General features: G+C 36.3%; 1 protein-coding gene across 1 annotated transcript in view; it reads right to left on the bottom strand.

Moving 5' to 3' along the window:
- Nucleotides 1-23804, bottom strand: part of FRAS1 (Fraser extracellular matrix complex subunit 1) — a 466621-nt gene that overhangs the window by 436202 nt on the left and 6615 nt on the right. The window contains exon 2 of the mRNA XM_054485882.2: nucleotides 21377-21408. Coding sequence (XP_054341857.1) covers nucleotides 21377-21408 — 32 coding nt within the window. The remainder of the gene's footprint in view (nucleotides 1-21376; nucleotides 21409-23804) is intronic.

Below are 23804 nucleotides of genomic sequence, written 5' to 3'. Positions count from 1 at the left end.
TGGCCCTTAAACATATGAACACAGAAATACAATTAAAACTATGCTGAGATATCATTTCTTATCTGTCAAATCCAAAAGTCTGACAACAGAATTAATCACATAGAGAAGAATCATTTCAAGTGACCTTAAAACACAGAAATTTGACTATCTATCCTTAGACAAAAGACATTCTAAAAACAAAAGAATACTCCCCAAAATTTTTTCAATGATTTAGTAATTATATTAGTAGATTCAATATCAGTCTTATTCTCTGAAATGATCACAGTCATGTAATAGCACAGTGTGTATCTGTAATTATATTAGTGTCATTGGGAAATAAGTGTTTCAGAATAAGAGAAAAGGCACTATAAATAAAAATAATTCTAAATTTTTAATGGAAGCATAGGCATAAACTCATGCTTTATTTTCTCTTTAAAAGGAAATATGTATTTTTTAGCTCTGTTCACTGTAACGGCCAAGAAAAAATGACCAATCCAGTAACAATAATTAGCTTTACACACCTAGATTTTGGTCTCCAAATACCATTCCCTACTTCCAGGAACCAGAGCTCATTGAAAAACCAGCTGAACCTAGGACTAGGGCAGGAAATGTATGAAGAGGACGGAACATCTTTCATTCCAGAAATCAAGGAACCTATCAGAGTCTACTGGGATCATGTTTAAAGGACTCAACAGCAAACTTAAAGAGGTTCTCACTATCCAAAGATGGGACAAACTGAGCAGCAAAGAATATTACCAGCAACTAATTGATAGAGCTCAAATATGTTAAAATCCATGAATCTAAAATGAACTAGTTCCCCCTTACCCATAGGCGATATATTACAAGACCCCCAGTAGTCTTTTATTATTTACATTTGAAGGCATCCCGATAAATAAATCAAAACCACCAACTTGCAGCCTAAGGGATCAATCAATAGTAACAGCAGATAGTACAGAACCCTATATATACCTGTATTATTTTTTTCCTATACATTCATATCTATAATAAAGTTTAATTTACAAATTACAGTAAGAGACTAATAATAACTCATAGTAAAATAGAATAATTATAATAACATACTGTAATAAAAGTTACGTGAATGTGGCCCCCCCCCAAAAAATATTTGATTGTACCATACTCACCTATTGTGGGAACTTGCAGGAACTGAAATTGTGAATAAGGAGGAACTTCTGTAATACTGTTTTTAAAAGTAAAAAGAGAAAACCTCACTGATCCCTTTTGGTGGATGCTAGAAAATCAAATCATTATTCTGAAAACTGGTAAATAAAAGTGGAGTGAGGGAGAATCAACCAAGAGTCTACCCTGTCTTTTCTATTTGAATTGTGCCTTAGGCCAACCAGAGGGTTGATGAGGGAAAGTTTTATGTTTTAGATGGATCATAGCTCCATCTAAATAGTGGATTAGATATAAGGAAGCAATGGTAGAGTATCAACATTTTGCCAGTCTCTAATGAAATTAGTGATCCAGGTAATGTTCATTGATGGTGCTAACAATATTAGGTGAGAAGGTAACGGGTAACTCTACAATGTAAGCCTCAAACTGACAACACCTGACCCTACTTATCACTCTTATCACAAAAAAGACAACCATGTACCCCTTGATCAAAGTAGTTTTGTGATCTATGTTAGATTCTTGCAAAAAAAAAAAAAAAAAAAAACAGAACTTGCATCTAATGAAAAATAAGTGTCTTAAACAATAACGAAGTATTTTTTTCTGAACTAAGAAGTTCAGAGGTAGGATGTTTCTAGGCTTTTTAGTTCCATGCGTCAACAGCAACATTGAAGAATCTAATTCTGCTCTTTCTTTCTGTTCTGACATGCTAAGGGTAACACTTTGTCTTTAAGCCAGGTCTCCTGATAAAGTACTTCTGCAGCAATTCCACAACAACAGATAAAACTACATCCAGAGGAACAAGAGACTGACTCTTTCCCAGATCTGTTTTTGAGAATAAGGAAACATTTTCCCAGAAGTCCTGCAGCAGACTTCCTTTCACCTCTCATTATCCAGAACCTCATCACATGCCATGCCTCAACCAGTCACAAGCCAGAGGACGGGAACCATGGAAACTGGCCCTAAATCAGCAGCCTTCAAACTGAAGGTACTGGAGCACTGTACCCCTGCAGCATGAAGCCTCCTCAAGGGTATAGTGAGAATAGGTAATCTAAAGTAATCTAAAGTAATTTCCAGATCCCTATTACCACATTTATTCTTTCCTAAGAATAGGCTAACCCTTTTGCTATCTTCCTTCTCACTCTTTAAAAGAAAAGCCTATGTCTCATCTGTGCTGACTATATGCAGTCTAATGTTCTGGTATATTAACATCTCAGGGTCACCAAACACAAGAGCGTTGTGAAATGTCAGTATAGGTATTGAGAAAGTAAATTACTATAATAACTCACAACCAATCCTTCTGCAAATCAAATGGCTACTAATTTTTGCTTTTAAACAAATTGACGAGAATCCTAATTGAGTTTTCAGCTGATCATTAAAAATAATTTTTAAGGATCAATTAATTGATTTTGGCCTATAATTCAGAAGGAGTTCAAAGAGACTATGACAAAGTCTTTCCTTTCCTGTCTACTTATTATGTGAATGAATTCCACAAAGTTTACATCTAGACAAGTGAAAAATAAGAATAGAACTGATGCTGAATCCTGTCTCCTGTAGCAATAAATAATATGCATCCTGGATGAACTAACAGAAGAAAAAAAAGCCCCATTCATCTCATTAAGAGATGCATTTCCAATGAAACTGTACTTTCTAACATTTAACAAGTATTTATCAAAAATTTTAATGTATTTATGTTGTTTTGCTCAACTGTAATAACTCAATCCAAAGGAAATTACTTAACACTTTGAGCTTTATGTTCACAGAAAACATTACAAATTCTTTAAATTTAAATTTATATATGTATTTCGTTGCAGAGAAGTATAATAGGGTGATCAATAAAAGAGTTTCAAGCATAAAGGTAATAGGATAAATTCCATAGGAAAACTGCCTCAAAAGTGAAAGTGTGAGAAAAAGAAAGGACGTATATTTTCAATAAAGAAGAGTTTGTGTATTTTTTATGGGTGCCGGTGGGAATCAAATTGCTGTAGTATTCAGATTCTATTGGAAACATTAGAGAGGGATGTCATAGTTCTACCCTGAAGTGTCATTTTTCAAATGCAAAAACTTACAGACATTGCAACTCATGCATCTTTTGATTAAAAAAAAGTTAGATATAATATTTTAAATGTGTAAGGAGGTACATGGTTTTCAAACTATTTGAGTGGAATATGAGTAAGATGCAGGAAAACAAGAATTTAAACAAGAAGAGCACAGACTTAAACCAAAGAAAATTAATCACTAAGCCTGAGAAGCAGCCCTCCTTTTCTAAAGGATATGGCCGTAAGGAAGGAGAATGCCGAAAAACAAACCAGGGTTCTTCGAGGAAGGAGGGAAGAGGAAAGAAGGAAGCCTTCTTAGGTAAGAAGAGCGTTTGTCCATCCACCCATGAGCTACGATGCCCTGAGGCAGCTGCTTAGGCCTGGACTTCCTTAACTGTCTACCTCCTAACTCTGAGGCTCCCAGATTCTATCTCTAGCCAAGACAAACAGGTAAGTGGGGACCTACCACAGAGGGGCTGGGAAAGCTAGTGATAAGGTTCTTGCCAATTTATTGCCCAGGTTTCTCAGAAAGTCTGAACTCAATTAATATGGTTCTTTTGGTTTTACCCCCTTATCCCTCTCCTTTCCATGTAAACAATGGCTCTGAGAGGCTGGGGAGGGGGAGTTCACATGTAGCCCAGAACTACCTACAATCATTGCTTTCTTTGGGCATCACAGTTTTGCTACAAAATCTATACCAGCACTGCCCAGCATGGGAGCTACTAGCCATGTATAACTATTTAAATTTAATTAAAAATAAATAAAATTTACAATCCAGATCCTCTTTCACACTGGCCGCATTTCCAGTGCTCAGTAGCCACATGTGAGTAGCAAACAACACAGATATGGAGCATTTTCATTGTGGCAGAAAGTTCTATTGAAGTTGCTGGTCTAGATTTCCACAAAGCCAATATTCTCCCTTGTGGGGACTTTTCTCTCAGGGAACCTGTTGTCGCCCTTTACAATCTGGCTTTCCTTTCTGCAGCCCCCATCCTCACAGTCTTTAACACATGACCTTAGATGTCTGAATTCCAGTTGTTTTCAGGGTTGAAGCTCTTTTCCAGGGGGATCCTAGGCCCCAGACAAATCAAGGTATGTAGCTAAACACTGGTTTAACATTTACCCAAGCTTTCTTTGACAGACAGATTGTGTTTCTACAGCACAGGAAAGAGGACAGATTTTCGGGATGCATAGCCCATCTCCACTTGCCTGCACATCCCAGTTCCAAGTCTGATTCAGTAAGACGTCCTGGGACAGATTTAAAAGATAATGTAACTATAAAGGATTTAAAAGAGAAACAAAAATAGTCTTGCCACAGAAATGGAAGATGAGAAGAGAAAATAAATATTCCAAAACTATAGAGGAATTTCGAGTGGTAAAGCATTTGTGAGCCCAAAATTAATGCATCTTAATATGCACCTACAGAATGCTTACATGTATCTGCCTGTACAATTGATGTATGCAGTTTAAACTATGTATTTATGGCAAAAGCAGAACTGAGCATAGAAAATATTATTTCACACAGTATTTTCCAAAGCAGATACATACCAACTGTTCACATGCACAAACTCTGGACCATAGAATGTATCCAATTAAGATAAAAGCTATTCCACTTACAAAAGATTTGGTACTTTAATCAACTTCTTGCCTATGATAGAAAAAAAATGATTTTAAATCTATACAGTTACAAAGAAACAAGCCTCACAAATATTTGGCCAAAGTGCTTTCCTATACATTCAACTGTTTCTCCTGAACACCTGAGCACACCAGCCTCTTATCTAATGGACACTTCTGAATACCACAATTATGCCTGCTCTTCTAGCCCAAGGTAGTGCAGACAGCAAGCAGTCTGCTTTCTGTTCCCCAGGGGAATAAATCAATCAGGCTTTTCGAGGCAGAGGCACTGTGGTATCCATTTTGCCTCTTCACAGGCCTTTTGTTGTTAGTTCCTGTTTCTTAGCTGTGTTCCAAACAAGTGAGTTTGCCAGAGAGCTGATTTGCCGCAAGGTGAGATGCCATTCCACCTGTAGTGTAAGTTGTGCATAATATCACACCTATTAAAGTGTGGGCCCACTCAGAGATCCAGAAGATGGCAGTTTTCAAGACAGAACTAGTGACAGAATAGTTTTCATTATTCCAACAAAAAAAAATTGTCATGTGCAGTAAGGAGATGATTGTGAATATTGAAAATGAAGGTTCTTAGTTCTAGTTCCTGAATTCTCTCTCTGTTTTATTATTCCATCACTTTGGGGTAAAATTTGAGATAATAGTGCAGAGGAATGTGGAGGAGAAAATCTGAGGAATATGCAAAAAAATAAGAAATACTGAGGATAGAGAACACGTCTAAAAGCAAAGACATAGGACAACATCTACACCAACACTCCTGCTACTTCTGACATCTACATGAAAAATCCTAGAGATAAAACAATAATAAATAAAACAAACCACAAAGCCATATTTTCTAAGAATTGTTCTAGCTAATAAAAGCCAAGCTGTGATGGTGGCTCCTAAAGTTCTTTTCAAAAAGATCCCTTTAATTCACATTTCTGTTTCTTTGCTCTTTCACACCAGAATATCCCCCAAAGGTTCCACACAATTCTCTTCCATGAATGCTCGTAAACATTTTGGACTCGCACTGACAGAAATTACAGAGCCCTTCCATGCAGGACATTCTCATGATCCTATTCTTTCTTGCCCAATCCCACCTACACTCTTTTGCCTAAAGTACAAAAACCCATCCACCTTCTATTTTCTTTGAATCTTAGTGGCATCCATAAGCCCGGAGCCATAAGAACTCTTCAACTGTAGAAAACCCATGTTGAGAACATCAGCACCAGCATGAGATGCAACTTACCTAATATCCAAACAATGAGTTGCTAACTTTCTATCTTCTACAGATATGTATTAGTCCATTCTCATACTGCTATAAAGAATTACCTGAGACTGGAAAATGTATAAACAAAAGAGGCTTAATTGACTCACAGTTCTACATGGCTGGAGATGCCTGAGGAAACTTAGAATCATGGTGGAAGGTGAAGCAGGCACCTTCTTCACAAGGCAGCAGGAGAGAGGCAGGAGAACAAACGTGGAAGACCCCCTCATAAAACCATCAGATTGTGAGAACTCACTATAGGAGAACAGCATGGGTGAAACCACCCCCATGATCCAGTCACCTCCCACCGGGTCCCTCTCTCAACACCTGGGGATTACAATTCGAGATGAGATTTGGGTGGAGACAGAAAGCCAAACCACATCAAGATACATAAGTTGAGTCTTGATTTCCATTCCCTAAAAGCAGTCTTTGAGGGTCTCAATGAATTGAAACAAGTAAATTAAATATCCTAGAGAAAGTTTTATTTACATTAGGGGGAAAAAAGTTTAATTTACAGTCACTACAGGCTACTAATGAGAGAAAAATAATCAAACTTCTGAACTTCTACTATCATAAAACTCTTGTCTTTCTTTCACGCTTTCAGGAATCAAAGGGAAAAAGGATGTTGCGACTCTAAAAGGGCTAGAAATGATAGCTTTTTCTGATAATAGCCTGAAGCTTCTGAACCCCTCTTACTCTGCTCTCGCTCCTCATGGAGGGACAATGATTTTGCCACAGAAGCTGTATATCAAGTCATAAACTCATTTCAGATGAATGGAAAAATGTTCAGCCCTGTATACTTTGAGCTCTATCTTTCTAGTCAATATATTTTCAGTCTCCATTACAGACTGTTTTTCCTTTCTGCTAGTCATTTATCAAAGGAAAACAAATAAAACAAACACCCCAAGAAATGTTCCAAACAAGCATTTCAAGAAAACAATAAAACATTCCATTTCAAAACATATTAACTAACATCTAACCTACCACCCATTTCCTTCACTACCTACCCATCCAAATTACCTAAAAGAACATCAATGTGGCCCTAATTCATCAAATATGCCCATGTTTTGCTGACTATTACCTTCAAACAAGTGAAGGTTTATCACAGAGTGAAATATGTGCAGTTAACTTTCCTTCTCAACTTCAGATAAAAGCAAGTGAACATGGATGTTAGTCTTGGAATACAATGGCAGGTAGCTGGAATACATGAAATGTGATTCAGATAGGCACAAGGTACAGGTATCCACATGTAGAAATTGGCAGAGTCATTCTATGGAAAAGTCAGAAATCTAAAATCCAAAGTGCAAGGTTGGTTTTGGGGACAAAGGGGAGTTAAGAGATAGGAAACCTGGTTCAGATGATGCTTTCTCCAGCAGCGTTCATTAGGCCAACCAGGCAGATGGCGGCTCTCACTTAAGACTTTGTAAGCAAGCCAAGCTGCCTCCAAATGTCTATTTATCCTTATAGAGAACATCTGCTGTTTTCTCTTTGGCCAGCGTGCTTTCACATTTAGAACTGCCCTCCTCCACTTGGTTGTGTAGTAAATCATAAGGTTTCTTCTTCCCCATTGAGGGTGTGATTTTACCTCGGGGTATGATCCTTGACTTGAGTCAGAACAATCAGTGTTTTCTGGAACTTTTGCTGGAGATAGCATCTCTAAAGGGGACTCACTTTTCTCTTGGAATATTAGCCATTTGAACTGTATAAATCAATGCTGCCATCACAAGGAGGCTGCCAACCCAGAAGAAAGTGTGGCCAAGAGAGAGCATGAAAAACACATGTTGACATCATGTGAACGCATATATACCTCAGTCTCAAGCTAATTTTATCCTCTTGGACTTCCAGTTGAGGGAGCAAAACATTACAGACTTTGCTTAAGCTAGTTTGAGTTGAGTTTCCATTACTCGCATTAAGAGTCCTAAATAATATAATTTTCAGAGACTTTATCTTACTTTGCTCCTATCTTTTAGAAAGAACCTTGTCTAAGTTGTCCCTGACACTTGTGGTTTGATTCCACCCCATCTATCTGGTACATTCTTGGTTTTCTGCAGCCATTTTTAATTCACTCTTTCAACTTCTGTCCTTTCTCTCCACTGATTCCTTACCCTCTACTTACAAGCTCTCTCCCTCTTGTTGACAAAAAAAAATGGGGTTTTTCCCCCTTAAGAGACCCCAATCACAGAAAGACACATTTTTAAAATTAGTTTTAATCACAAGATTTGCATTGAGTACTCAGCCTTTCACTTAACATTACCTCAGAAATGTGCCTTCATGGCCACACGCTCTTCTCATCTATTATCTTAATGGCTACATAATGTTCTATGTCAAGTTAATCTATGATGATTTACTTAACCACTCCTCTAATAGAGACATTTAGGTAACTTCTTATTTTATAACATACATAATGCCAGAAAGCAACTTCTTTACAAATAACTTTTCTTTCTTCTAAATTGATTTCTTAGGGCAAATTCCCAGAAGTCTCATCAAAGCTGGGTTTAATAATTTAAATTTTTTAAACAGGTATAAGGTTATATCCCACTACTGATTTAGTTTTTACCTGGTTATTAACAACAATTCTTCTTAATATATTTGTTTGCCACTTGTATTTTCTCTTATGTAAACTCTCTATTCTTATTCTCAGCCACTTTAATTCCTAACATTTGGTGGTTTCTTAAATATTTACATGAATTATTTTTGGTTAGATTTACATTTTTACTTTTTTTGTTCTTAATTATTATTGAATGAATTCTTTATAAGTTCTACTATGTAATTCTTTATAACACTAAATCTTTGAAAACCTGTACTTTATTTTTTCTTTTTAGTTTTACACTATTAGATATTTTTAAATGTCATCAAATTTGTTAATACCATATTCTATTCCATCAACTTTTAAAAATTAAACATTCTCAAACTAAATGTTGGTTTTATTCTTACCAAGGTTTTATCCTTACCTTATAGTCAGAGAATATACTAACTAATGGCAGTGTAAATTGGTATGACTTCCCCAAAGGGCAATGTGGTAATATGTATTAAATGTATAGACAAACATGCTTTTTAAAAATGTATGCCACGTGACTCAAAAGTTGCATTGCTAAGGAATGTGCCCAAAGGAAATAATTGAAGAGTGCACAAGAACATTCATCACAGTGTTGCTTACAACACCAAAATATCGAATTAATATGAATACCAATAAACAGGAATGTGTAAAATAACTTATAGTCTATCCATAATGAATAATAGCATAGAACTGTGTATTGACATAGAAAGATAACTATTATACAGTATTAAGTTAAAAAAATAGCTAGCCAAACAGTGTGCATATTGCAGTGTCCATTTTTGTTAAATACACACATAGGAAAAGTTCTGCAATAAACTCATCTAATATTTAGTATTTTTGTTTGTGGAATTACTTGGATTCATGGAGTTTTCTTCCCATTCTCTCTATATTTTATATTTGCTGTTTTTTTTTAGAACAAGGCTGTATTGCTTTCAATATAATAAATAAAGCAACATGGCCATTTTCTCTTAGAAAAAACAAAAAAGAAAGTTCTTCCTCCTCAAAAGTTGGAATGATACTGTGTTTCTGTGTTTTGTGGTTTGGTCTTTGAAAAATACTACTGTTTACCCTTTTTAATTGCTTTCTGTTTATAAGTGAAACAACTGAGACACAGAAAGACAAATATCACACAACCTCATTTATAAGTGGGAGCTAAATAATGTGTACACATGGATGTAGAGTGTGGGATGATAGACAATGGAGACTCAGAAGGGTGTGGGGATAGGAGGCGGGTGGATGATGAGAAAGTACTTAATAGGTACAATGCACATTATTCTGGTGATAAATACACTAAAAGCCCTGACTTCACTACTATGCAATATATCCATGTAACTGAAATTATATTTGCACCCCGTGAATGCATACAAGTAAAATTTAAAATAATAATAATTTATCTACAAAACAAAAAAATTGAATTCATAGTTGTTTGGTTTTAGTTTTGTGTTTTGAGACAGGGTCTCTGTCTGTCACCCAGGATGGAGTGCAGTGGTGTGATCATGGCTCACTGAAGCCTTGACTTCCCGGGCTCAAGCAATCCTCCCACCTCAGCCGCCCAAGTAGCTGGAAGGATAGGCACATGCCACCACACTTGGCTAATTTGTGTGTGTGTGTGTGTGTGTGTTTCTGTGTGTCTGGAGATAGAATCTTGCTATGTTAACCAAGTTGGTCTTGAACATCTGGGCTCAAGCGATCCTCCTGCCTCATCCTTCCAAAATGCTGGCATTATAGGTGTGAGGCACCATGCAAGGCCAAATTCATAGTTTTAAAGATACAGTCTCTCTTACTAAGTATCCTTGACCTTAATAAGTTCGCATAAAAACAGCTTACAGGAATACACATGCCTTGATGCTCACAGTATTTCTTTTATTATACTTTACATTAATCTCCTGACTGGTGTTATTGAGAATTTTTCATCCTAATCATAAGTGAACAGAGTAAGAAATACAAAAAGACACTTATTTCTCTTCAACAGTTTGATTCCTCTAAAGTGGCAACCAAAGCAGCCATTTAACATGAGTTTCCCTCCTTTTCCTATGCACTTGAGTTATCTTATTCCTATAAAATTTTCCTCTCTTCTCCTCGAAGTCCTCAGGCTATGAAGAATCTTTTCTAGCAGTCCATATTTCTCAAGAAGTTCTATTATTCTTTAAAGTATCTGACCACACTTGATCTTTCTTTTAAAAAATATATTTTAGATGTATGAATTGATATAGCTGATAAAATCCTAGAAGCAAACAATAACATAGTTCTGTTGTACAGCATGAGAGAAAAACTATACTTTCCAACACTTAGGGCAGTATATACAAAATAATCAGGCTTCCATTTTAACAAAAAATTTTAATACAACTAAATGTACTTTTTCCTATTACTAACTGGAGCATAATTTAATCTTGGCAAATTGTGAGACGTGCTCACCAGAATAAAGAGGAAGAAAAAAGATTACATCACCACCTCGGGATGGTGGGGAGGATCATTATGAACATCAATATCAAAGGAGTGGGTTAATGTCTATTAATAGGGAGTTCTACTTGATATAATGCCAGATGAACCCATTTTTGCTGAACTAATAATGAACTTAGTACTGACTCACTGTTGGAATATGTCTGCAAACTGATCTCTTTTTTTCAAGAAGATGATCACTTACATGGAGCCACCCACACCCCCTCCAAAGCTCTAGAGAAACTATATCTGGACATGGGTGAAAAAAAGGAGAAGAAGGAACACAACAGAGGATGGTGCTCCGATAACTCATCTCCAACAATATACTAATCAGTTTGTACTGACAGACTCTGAATCCAAGAGCAAATGATTTCCATTTCAAAGCATCCCCACTGCCTACAGAATGTAATTCAAATGCGTTATTCCAGACCCTATGTGATCTGGAGTTTTAAAATCCCTTCTCAGTGTTACATCACTCACTTCTCTCACTTCAAACTGGACTCCCTTTGCCACTTACGCATTTACTCATACTGATCCTATATCCTGAGAGCCTTTCTCTCATCTCTCCCAATTCTAAACTGGCCCACATTTCAAGGCCAAGATCAAAAACGATTTCCTCTGGAATAAGAGTATTCTCAATTGCAAGCATCTATTTACTATATTCCAAGTACTTTCACATGTTACTCATTTATCTTTGCAGCAGCTCTGTAATATAGGCACAACTATTATCTCTATTTTAAAGACAAGGTAAGTAACTTGCCCAGAGTCACACAGTAGTGAAGAGCTCAGACTTAAACCCAAGAATCTGGAGCTCTGCCCCTTCACCATGGTGCTGCCCTTCTACCTACTGACATTTATACCAAACTGCTTTGTGCTGCGTTCAATATCTGATTATAGGGTATTGGGTCGACTGCTGCTGGCTGCGGTAACATAAAATCCAATTTATATTGGCTTAAACAATGAGGGAACTTTTGAGCTCATACAATAATTCCCCAGGAAGGTCAGTTCCTGTGCTGGTTAAGTCAGCAGATCAAATAACCAACTCCTCAAGGAATCAAAGTCTCCCATCTTTCTCCCCTATCAACTTCTGTGTGTCAGCTAGGTATTCTAATGGTTGCAGCACCTCCAGAGATCATGTTTTCATGTGCCAAAGCTTAAAGACTAAGCTTCAAAATCTTCTATTAATGGAGAATTCTTGTTTCCCACCCTTGAGGTGCAGGGATATCAACACATAACTCCAGGCCTTTCTTATCCCCAGGAAGGTGGCATGATTTATCTAACTGGTAAATTTAAAAGAGCAACTAGGCATGCTTAACTCAGTTCTGTCTTCTTTCCTCTTCCAGGGAGCAAGCCTGTCAACCAAGAGCATACAAAACAGGAGTTCTTGCCTTATCAGCCCTTCTACACGGGAAAGCTTCCTCAGCAAGGCTCTGTCTGTGAATGCCTAACTCTTCCCAATTCTGAGGGGTCAGAACCAGCAACCCCATTGGCTAAGAGAACTGAAGCTATATCCTCCAACTTAGCTTGTCAGTTAAAAGATAAAAGGATGATATTTTGACTTCTATATTTATTCTTTGTTTTATTTCTCAACTTGTTCAGAACTGAGGGAAGGAAGGTGCTATTTATGGGGTCCTTTCAAACACCCAACAATATTAGCAGTTCCACACATATCTCATTGGCCACAAGTCACACTCAGTCCTAAACCAATCCCTGGCAAAGGGATATAAATTTCCTGATTAGCTCACAACTAGGAAAGGGTGGGAAACTGCAACAAAATCAGGACTCTGCCAACATAGAAAAGGGAAAAAGGGACTACTGGCTAAGCAGGGTGTTCCTGGGTTCCAACTAATATCTTATTAATCTTGGTATTCTCCATAGATCCAATCACAGGGTCTAACACAGAATTTGATCAATAAATGTCTTTGGAATCCAGTTGGATCACTGCTACTGCACATATCTACAGCAAATCTAAGAGGGAAAGGCTTCTTTTTAGCCAATAATTTCATATTTCTTCTGTTCCTGAATTCTCATCTCTTAGATCAAGTTTGTTCTAGATTATAGGGAAACTCAATACAGTAAGAACACCAAAGAATGAGTGTCTATTTCTGTTAATAATTCTCTCCCGCTCACTATTACTGAACCATTTCCAGAATGGAAGGTACAAAGAGCAATGAAATCTGCTCTCTAATGCAGACACCCTCCCCTCCCTGATCCCACCCCCACCCATTCAATTTCCCTTTGGAGGAAAGAAATGACATAAATTTAATAAATATCCAATCTTGGGAGCTATCAGGAAAGAACTCACAGGTCATGGCCCAAACTCAAGAGCCTCCTGGGTACTAACAATAAACCATTTCTTACTGTGAAAGCTTGTCCCTCTCCTTCTTCCTTTCATTTAGCTTATAAACTCTGGGAACCTAAGAAATCATTGCTAAAAGAACTTAGCTGGGACACCAGAAGCTATATGCCTCTTTTACATAAAACTGCTCAGTTATTTTTTAAAATTTTATTTTGTGCCAATTTTATGTTTAAGTGTCACGGAAGCAAAATGTCATCCACATAAAACTTTCAAAGTCAACTTTTCTTCAGACATTTGTAATTGAAATTTCAGAAAAACATAAGCTGGCTTAACTCAATTGTCATTTGATATTTATATATTATCTTTCCCTTGGTAAGCAGAGAATTTCTAAAAGTAACTAAACTATAACATGATAATACCATAAGGTGTCATAAATGAGTGACAGTTCTATTATAGGGGATTTATACATATATACACATGCATATATAAATGTATCACATAGAAAATAAACATATGTATGTACTTTGTAGTTATAAACAGAGAAATAGAATAAACAAAAATAAGATATCAAGTTGTAAGACAATTTGGTGTGAAAATGACACAAACTTAAGAAAAAGTGAGGGAAGTGTATGGTGTGACCAGAAAATTGAGATATATGATAAAATGTAGCATAGTTCGAGCAAATTAATGTGGCTTCCAAGCTCAATTGCATCTTCTAAATTCAAAACAAAGCATAAGAAATGTGTTTGTTAACTTAAAACATCTGTTCCTACCACATGAATATGAATAAGAATAAAAATGCATATGGATTATTCATCAATAAAAGTACAAAATCTCTTGTATTATTCCTCTCACACAATTATTCTAAGAACATATAAATTCCCAAATAGGAAACCAGCACATCTAATTATGATGGACAATTTACAAAAACCCAGCAAGGACAAAAAAATCCTCAGAAGCAGCTAGAGCCCAGTTCTCACTACCTGACACTTAAAGGTACAAAGTTACTCCCTTTGAGAAACTAAATGGGGAGAAACCCTTCACTGCACACTCTAGTGCCAGGAGATTTTTTTCACCTTCTGTAAGGGCTTCTTTCCTTAGGCAGAAACACACAGCTCTAACCTTCTATCCACAGGTGAGAACCCAAATCAGAAAAGCCTGCCACTGCTAACTCATCCCGATTCTGTTTGTCTAGTCTCAACTTGAATATCTCTAGTTAAAGGAGCTCATTAACTCTCTAAATTTATGACAACACCTATCACAGTAATGATGTGTTGCAAAAAAATAAGTTTTTATCACAAAATAAGTACATTTTAATAAAGAGCGGCATCCCCCATTTAAAAGCATATTACTCCGTATTTTAAAATAAAGACCAGAGGCATAAAAAATGATGAATTTTTGCTAAACTATAACTTAAAATGGTGATATCCTACAATATTCAATACAAGGGTATTAAGAAATTACCCAGTACCTTTAGGGAAATTAAGGAATGGCTGATTGTATTGCTTCCCCGCTGAGCGCATCCTCAGGACACCAAGTATTCTCCCCACTGCTGAGAAGTTCAAGTTGTTTCAACAGCAGCCACTAGCCACCATTCACTAAGTGTTTGTGGCGATTCAAACACTGAATAGGGAAAGCTTCCAAATTTTCATTTCTCTTCTCCACAAAATCTCTTGAGCACATTGATGAATACAAGGACAAAGCAGTTCTGAGACATTTTCATTTCTACAGGGCTGTCTCTTGTGTGTTAACTGTTTCAAGTTTTAAAAAGTAACACTATAGCACACCAATTTTTAAAAAGACTCTAACATTGAAGAGCTCTAATGGTCTCCCTTAAACCTCCTTAGCCCTAATGTACAAGGTCTACAGATTAGACCAGAGGTTCTCAAATCTTTTTCTGCTCTAATATAAATGATGGATAACACTCCCATGAGTTAAAAAATTTATAAAATTTTTAATGGAATATGTACAATTAACTGTAATTTTACTCCTTTTCTTTTATTCAAGAAAGCATTGATCCATAACAATTGCTTGCTTTAAAAAAAAAAAAAAACCCACGACAACAACAAAAAAGAAAACATATTTAGCAATATGGGGAGAGTAGTGTTGTAACTGTGTTGACTTCAAAACTGTTCAAATTATATAAACAAACAAAAACAGCAAACTTAGGTACTATAACAAACTTTGTGTTACTTTTCTCACAACTGCTAAAAGTACTCCAGTAAGCTTCCACCCAGGGTGAGAACCATTCATGAGGCTGTATTTTAAGTACTAGAGTACGTTAAGAATTTTAAAACTCTAATGTTGCACTGTCCAATATAGTAGCCACTATCTATATGTGGCTACTCAAATTTAAACTTTAATTCATTGAAATTAAATGAAATTTAAAATTCAGTTCTTCAGTATCGTCAGCCACATTTCAAGTACTCAATAACCACATGTGGCTCGTAGCTACCACACTGGACAGCATAGCTATGGAACATTCTCATCATCACAGAAAACTCTACTACACGATACTGTGCTAAGGAATCTTGGAGAGAAGCTAATCTAACTCTCTTAATTTACTAATTTAGAAACTGAGACCTCATTTCATTCAAGTGACTTACTCCAAGCTATACAGCTAGTAATTACAGGGCCAGAACCTGAACCAAGACCCTGGACTCTATAACTCACTCATTTCTACTCCGACATCTTGTTACCACCTGAATGATGTGAGTACATGTTCCTTGCAGGGAGAGTTCTGGGTTCTTTCACAAGTATGTTCTCAGTTAACTGTCACATCAACCCTAGGAGAAATATAATCCCAATTAAGTAGATAATGAAAGTGACACCTGGCTGTATAAAGTATTATATCTGAGACCACACAGCATGTATGTAGTGGTGCCAAGATTCAAACTCCAAAGCCTGGATTTTCCTGCAGTGTTATATATAGTCAACATTCCACATTTTTTAACTATCCTTGAAAAATATTCTTTCAAATTTGCTAAGAGTTAGTGCCTTGTGATTCACTTTTTCAGCATTTCTCAGCACAAGTATCCCAAATAGGAAAATCCCAACACTTAACACTTTTGATCTAGGGAAGAAGAGTCATTTATCCAACCTTGCCAGTCATCACTGCTATAGAACAACGACAATAGCAGCCAACCTTTATTGAGCACTGTAAGTGACAGCACTGGACGAGGTGCTTCATGTTCATCTCCTTTAAGCTTCACAACAATCCTGAGAAGTAAATAGTTCATCTCCATTTCACAGACAGAAAAATTGAAGTGAAGAGTCAAGTCATTGATCCCAGGAAGAACTTTAAAAAGGATACGTGTTTGCTTGTGGTGATGCAAAAAGAAAGTTTTTTTAATACTTGATACAGTTGGAAAAGAACAGAATGTGTGTGAAAACTTTGAAATAAAAAATTAATTTTCCTCCTCACACTGGACATCACAGTTAAACCTATTACCTAGGTAGTTACCCTCTGATGGATTCCTGATTTAACAAAGTCACACTGTCTTCCACAAGGGCTGACTTTAGAGAAAGTCTTGTGAGCCCAGGGGTGCATGGGTATTATGGGGTAAGAAACACACCCCAAAATAGATTATTCAGTGTTTTTCAAGTTATTTTTAGTCCCTTCTGGTCATTTCTTACTCTAGGAATAAAAAGAAAAGAAAGTTACAGAAGATTGTTAAAGAAAAGAGACGGGAGAGAGCTGAAGTCAGTCTACAATTGAGGGATGGCTACAAATGCTTAGGACTTAATCACCCCAGGATGTCACTGCAAGTCCTAACAGCTGTCAAAAATTGGGGAAACACAACACAATACAAAGTCGGGGGAGGTGTATATATATACACTTATATACATATATACACATATATAAACATATATAGTACATAATACACTGTACATTGTATGTTTTTTAAGATGACATGCCTATCTAAACATGTTTTGCATCATGTAGTGAATTTGGTGCACACCAGTGCAGGACAGCCTCAGTTAAATGGGAAGGGGTTAGCCAGGGACAGCTGGCTTTAGCAGGAGGTCAGGGACAGAGACTGGCAGAGACAACTGCATGGCAGTTGTGGCAGGGAGGGGGTGGGCATATGGGACGGAAGGTGGTGAAGTAAGTTAGTTGTGTTTAGAGACAAATGGACAGACTTGGTTGTGAGAAATAGAATGCTTGATCAAATGACTTAAGAATCAGAACCAGGTTTGAACTCTCTTTTCTGCTAGGACTTACTATGTAACTTTGGACAATTGACTACTTCCTGAGCCTCAACTTCTTTATCTGTAAAGTAAATTAAAAAAAAAAACAAAACGATTTCCTGGGTTTGTTGAGTATTAAATACATAGTAGGTGCTTAACAACTGGCCCTTCCTTTTGTTCTTCTTGGTTGCTAAGGAGAAATTGTGTTGTGGCAGAAAAGCACATGCCACGCATTGCACCTGGGTGTCTTTCCCACATTATCTTCTTTGCAACAACCCTCAGGAGAGGCTTTCTTTGTCCTCATTTCACATCGGGGGCACTAAGAGGTTCCAGAGGTGATGTAACTTGCCCTACGTCACAGAGCTGGTTTGTAACAGAAGAGGAAGGATCAAAACCAGATGTGTCTGACTGCCAGGGCCATGAATGTTCCACTACATCTGGCAGCTTCCTAAGCAATGAGTGAAGAGATTGAAAGGAATCAGTGAGAGGAATCCTCACAAGACAGGCTGAGAGTTAGCGTAATACTAGCAGCAAGTGCCTAAATCCACGCTCTCATTTGCTTGATATGCTTTATGAACTCTGGGTGAAGCTGAGGCTTTGCCATTTTCAACCAGAATAACCTACTTCTGGTTACTCACTTGGGAGATGAACAAACCTCAAGAATTTCACATCCCTGTCCCAGTTTCCTTATCTATAAAATGGACGGTCTGGACTAAGAGATTTCTCAAGTCACTTCTACCTCTAAAACAGTGAGCATGTGGGTAAAATTACAAAGTTTGGAACAGGGACACCAACCACTATTCTTGGAGCCAGCTCTTGAAAAGGACACCTCTTACACTAGAAGCCTTTGTCACCCAAAAAGTTGTATAATCAGAGAATCCTAGAATCATATAGTAATGTTCTTGAACTCTTCAATTCAAAATACATGAACATACATTCACTCTCCAATTTCACTGATGTAGACAGTGAAAGAATGCTTTTCTTTAACACTAGGGCATGTGGAGAGAGAGCAGCAGTGAATGATGTAGATAATAAACCAAGTCCACAATGCATCATCTACCATTTCCAGTTTCATTGTCCTTAAAATGGAAAGAGAACTTAAAGTGGTTACAAATAAACCTGAATGCAGAATCTCTCTAGATTTTGAAATATTTTCTCAATCTTGTATAGCTGTTTTTCCTACACTTAATTTGACAGCAATTTTTTAGTGGCTCATCTCTATGGAGTCTTTTTAAAGTATTTAATATAGTTTCCCTAGAAACAAGCACACTCTCATTTCAGCAGTTTAATTAGATGATAAGTCCAGTGTTGCCATTCCTCCTCTCTGGCACCTCCAATGGCTCATCCACCTTCCTGAAAGGACAAGCTAAAGTCTGCACAAGGCTCAGCACACTCTGACCCCTGCCCTCCTCCCTGACTTATCTCTTGCCATCCTCCATGCACTGCCTCAAATGCCCATAGAAGCTCTTGCTTCAGACTTTACATTTCTGCTCCCTATCTCTGAAATTCTCTCCCCTTGGGTATCCACCAGGCTAGCTCTTATAATTACCTCTTTCAGTATGTCTTTGATCAAATGTCACATTCTCAGTGAAGCCTTCCCTATCACCCTATCTAAAGTAGCCACCTTCATCCCCCATTGAGCCTTTTCTATCCGTTCCACCTCCACAATATTTTTCCCCATAGCCCACCTATCTGACATTCTATATATTTTACTTATTAGAATTCAAGCTCTATGAAGGCAGGAATTTTCATCTGTTTGTTCACAGATGCATTCCAGTGCACAGAATAGCAGATCTCTAATTGTCATTCAATAAATATTTGTTTAATAATATTATTACTGTAATAAATATATTGTCTCTCAGACTGAATTACATAACAATTATAATAAGTATCTCAGGCTTGAAGAGGTTCAGAAACAAATGTAGCAGGCCAGGCTCAGTGGCTTATGCCTGTAATCCCAGCACTTTGAAATCAGGAGTTCAAGACCAGCCTGGCCAACATGCCAAAACCCTGTCTCTACTAAAAATACCAAAAAAAAAAAAGAAATTGGCTGGGTGTGGTGGTGTGCAGCTGTAGTCCCATCTACTTGGGAGGCTGAGGCAGGAGAATCACTTGAACCCTAGAGGCAGAGGTTGCAATGAGCCAAGATCCCTGCACTCCAGCCTGGGTGACAGAGTGAGACCCTATCTCACAAAAAAAAAATAATAATAATAATAATAATAGAAAGAAAAAAAAGAAAAAGAAACAAATGTAGCAGAGGCTTGGTAAGCAAAGAAGTCACCTGGAGGAATGAGGAGCGTGCTGGTGTGGGAGGGTGCAACCCACTAATCTTGAGCAGCCATGAGCCCTGGGATCTGCTAGGGCACAGTACAGAGGGAAGCAAGGTCATCCAATAAATTCAGGTTGGCTGGGCTGTTTCTCCTTTTAACTTGATCAAACTGACCTCTCCAATTACTTGATCCTTTCATGTTCAAATGTACAATAACACATAGCAAGGTTAAATATAGAAGAGGTGTAGCCACTTTTTTTCACATATAGGCAGAACAACAGAAGACAGGATGTCTTGTTCTGGTCCACCCCTAATGGTCATTACCTCTAGCAAATCTCTTCATCTCTCTCTCTCATCCTTTCCATTAAAAGGGGGAAGAGTATGGAATAATACATGGCCTGCCTATTCCATTGGTCTATTATAAGTATCAGACATATGAATACTTATGAAAATATATGGAAAAGTTATGAAGTACTCTACACAATAAATAATTCTCTTTTATTAGCATGGATAACCGACTTGTCTAAATATCTACTATAGCTCCCCAAAAGTGATAATATATTTTAGAGCAAATGATTCCTAAAACATATTAAAGAATAAACAGGGCAGGATACGGAATGACAAATAGAATAAAAATGGCTTTTTCCTAATTTTTAATAGAAAAATATAAAAAAAAAACTTCTCGAGCAGTAACTACAGTATATAAAGTGCAGATTCAAGGATATTACTGTGAATATCTACAATTATCTAGACTCTAAGATACTTCAGATATTCCTCATCTATTTCAATACCACAAGGATAATCTAAGATGACTTATTAATATCACACATGTCAATAGAAGGTTGTGATGTAAATGAGCAAATTCTTTCCAATCATCTCAGTTCAGTTTTATTATAGCATTTATTAAACCAAAATAAAAACATGGTGAAGAATGATTTGTCATACCATTTATTAGAGTTGATGGAGTGTAGATAGTCTTTTCAATAAGGCTTTAACACACTGTCATGCACCATAGTGCATTAGCAATGAAAAGAAATGCATGAGACATACATCAGCTTTTCCCCCAAGTCATTCTGACATTAAATTCAAAATCAATTTTACCCTATATGGCAAGAGTTCAGAAATAAATGTTAATTTCTTTGCTGTTCACCAAAACTCAAGTTTATAATTCAAAGTAACAACAGAACTCCTTCCTATTCTACTTAATTTAATAATCATATTTTTCTTGGAGAAGGGTTCAAAGTGGGAAGCAAATGCAACCAGAAGATAAACAAATTGTGTTTCAGTTTGTATCTGACAAAAGGATGGGATCTAATTTTCTCTCTGATTAAAAAAACACAAAGAATAGCCACATAATGCAAATTGTGTGTTGAGTGTTTGAATTTCTCTTCCAACACCTGAGTATCTGAATGGAACTAATTCACTCTGGAAAAGGTATTAAATAATTGAGCATCATTGTGCCTGAATGAGGGCTAATCCTCAAACTGTGAAGAAAAATAAACATATTCTACAATGATAGGGTCAACTCACTCACTCAGGAACTTCAATCAAGCATTTTACATTCAAATGAAAGAAACCAAGTATGTAAAGAATGACCTACCGCCAACAAGGAACCCTGATAGACACAAGCACCTGTGGGGAAAAACAAAATAAGAATTAAAAGGGATGCATAATAAACCAATAGGCACTGCCCCAGCAAGCTTGCTGCTAAAACTGCATCTACATGCACCATAATCAGGAAAATGTGCTTCTTCCAAAATCTTAAAAGCTTCAGCATTCTTCCCCTGGGGAAATAACCCCATACACCAAAACAACATTCCTTGGACACACACGAGGAAAAGCATCATTAAAACTTATGACTTGAATTTTAAGATAAATGTGTTTATAACGACATGCTATAAATACGGTAAATATTTTTCTTGGTGATAAGTCAGCAAAGCCTCCATAATCCAGTCCCATTTACTTATCCAGGCTTCCCTGCCACTGTTTGCTCACACTAAGCCTCCAGTCCAACCCAAGAGGCCAACTTAGAATCCTGTAATATATTTACATGTCTCAATGCCTTTGCTCATTTTCATTTTCTACAGGAGATGTACTTTGTCTAGTCAAGCCCTTTGAACTTGATCCCATCTCCTTTGTGAAACTTCTGCCCACCAGATTATGCTTCTCTGAGCTCCTAGCATTTTGTGCCTACATCCTCCATTTGTGAATTTATTCTTGTGTACTTCCTTTCTAAGGATGTTGAAATGTTGTATTTACCCCACTACATTATATATATGTGTGTGTGTACTACATATAGAGAGAATACCTACACTATATATACCATTACATATATACTATTACATATATAGTATATACACATATATATACATATATACCCACTATATACTATATACCATATATAGTATATACACATATATACACATATATATACATATATACCACTATATACTATATATAGTATATATATCATATATAGTATAAATAGCATATGTAGTATTTATAGTATATATATGTAGTATATATATAGTGTGTGTGTACATATATATATATATATACTATAAAACTGAAATCTTAACTTAAAAAACATATAGACACATTCCCAACCAATTTTTGAGCTGCACAACTGGTCTTGATTTAACTTAGAAAGAGATGGGCAGTGTGCTATCACCTACTCTCTCAGAAACGGAGTCTGCAAAACACATTTGAACAGTATATACACACCAAGATGAAGCATATCTTAACAATGATCCACAGTTGGTTTCTAAAGAGAGAAGGACATTATTTTACCACAGTGCTTACCTCTAATGGATCATTTATGAAGTCCCAATAATATTAACTTCTCAGGAAAGAATTGGTCTACCTTCTCCTCCAGTAATGGAATTAAGAACAATCTTTAAAAAAACTGAGATGACTATTTACACTTAGGTTTGAATCAAAGATCCCTGTGAGCAAATTTATTGAAATAATTTTTATGTCCCTAACATTCTTTTTTTTTGTATACAACAATTTTATTGGTGTTTTAATATAATTCACCCAGAATATGAATGCATCACATTAGCTAAGTACAAGGCATATGTATAAGCAAAAATTATAAATTTATGACACCCTTGTGCCTTTCTCCTAATGACATTTTCAACTTTTAATGGTTTGTATTTCTTCCTCTGCAGACATAGGATAATTAATATAGATATGTCATTTTTGAGTTTATATTTTACACAAACTTATTATTTTACTTTAAAATAGTTTCTAGCCATGGCATTAATATTTATTAAAATTTCCATACATATAAAAAAAGGAATTTATTTCTATACATATGAACGAAAGGAATAGGGAGTGTCTATAAATGAATGATTTTATGGACACTCCCTATTTGCTTTTTTTTATTTTTTTATTTATTTGTTTTTTTCTATTATTATACTTTAAGTTCTAATAAGAATAACTTGAGATAAAATCTTGAAGGAAAATTCTTCTTAATTGACTACTTTTTCCTTAAGAAATCTTGTTCCAAGACTTAGTAGTTCAGTCTATGGTATGTCATAAGAAAGGAAATATATATGTATACATATGTATGTGTGTGATGTGTGTACTAAAATAATTCTATATATCTCAAATAAATATATATGAACACAATTCACTTTCTAAATTACTTATATGGACATATTTAATTATTTCTGGTGTTTAGAAAATTTAGAATAAAGATCATCATCACTTAGGTACAATTTAACAAAATTTAAACTTTAGAATAAACAAAACTTAACTTTTAGAAAAAAAACAAACAAAATTTAATCTTTAAAATAAGACTATCCTCAAATAATTGTATTGCTCTCCACAGCATTACCTTCCAAAGTCAATTTCTTTTCAAAGCTCCAAAGGAAATCAAGCACCTTAAGCAGTATCTGAGTACCCATATCAAAACCCATTTTTGGAAGTTTAGATAGCCATGATAAACTCACTGCAGTATGAAAAAAATAAAGTAGCACTGAATGTGGCACCACATCTATACCTGGGCAAGCCACGCATCTGCT

The sequence above is a fragment of the Pongo pygmaeus genome, chromosome 3 (assembly GCF_028885625.2).
Source record: "Pongo pygmaeus isolate AG05252 chromosome 3, NHGRI_mPonPyg2-v2.0_pri, whole genome shotgun sequence".
In the NCBI taxonomy this organism is placed as follows: Eukaryota; Metazoa; Chordata; class Mammalia; order Primates; family Hominidae; genus Pongo; species Pongo pygmaeus.
The sequence above is the reverse complement of the archived record's forward strand: the minus strand, read 5'-3'. Positions and strand labels throughout refer to the sequence as shown.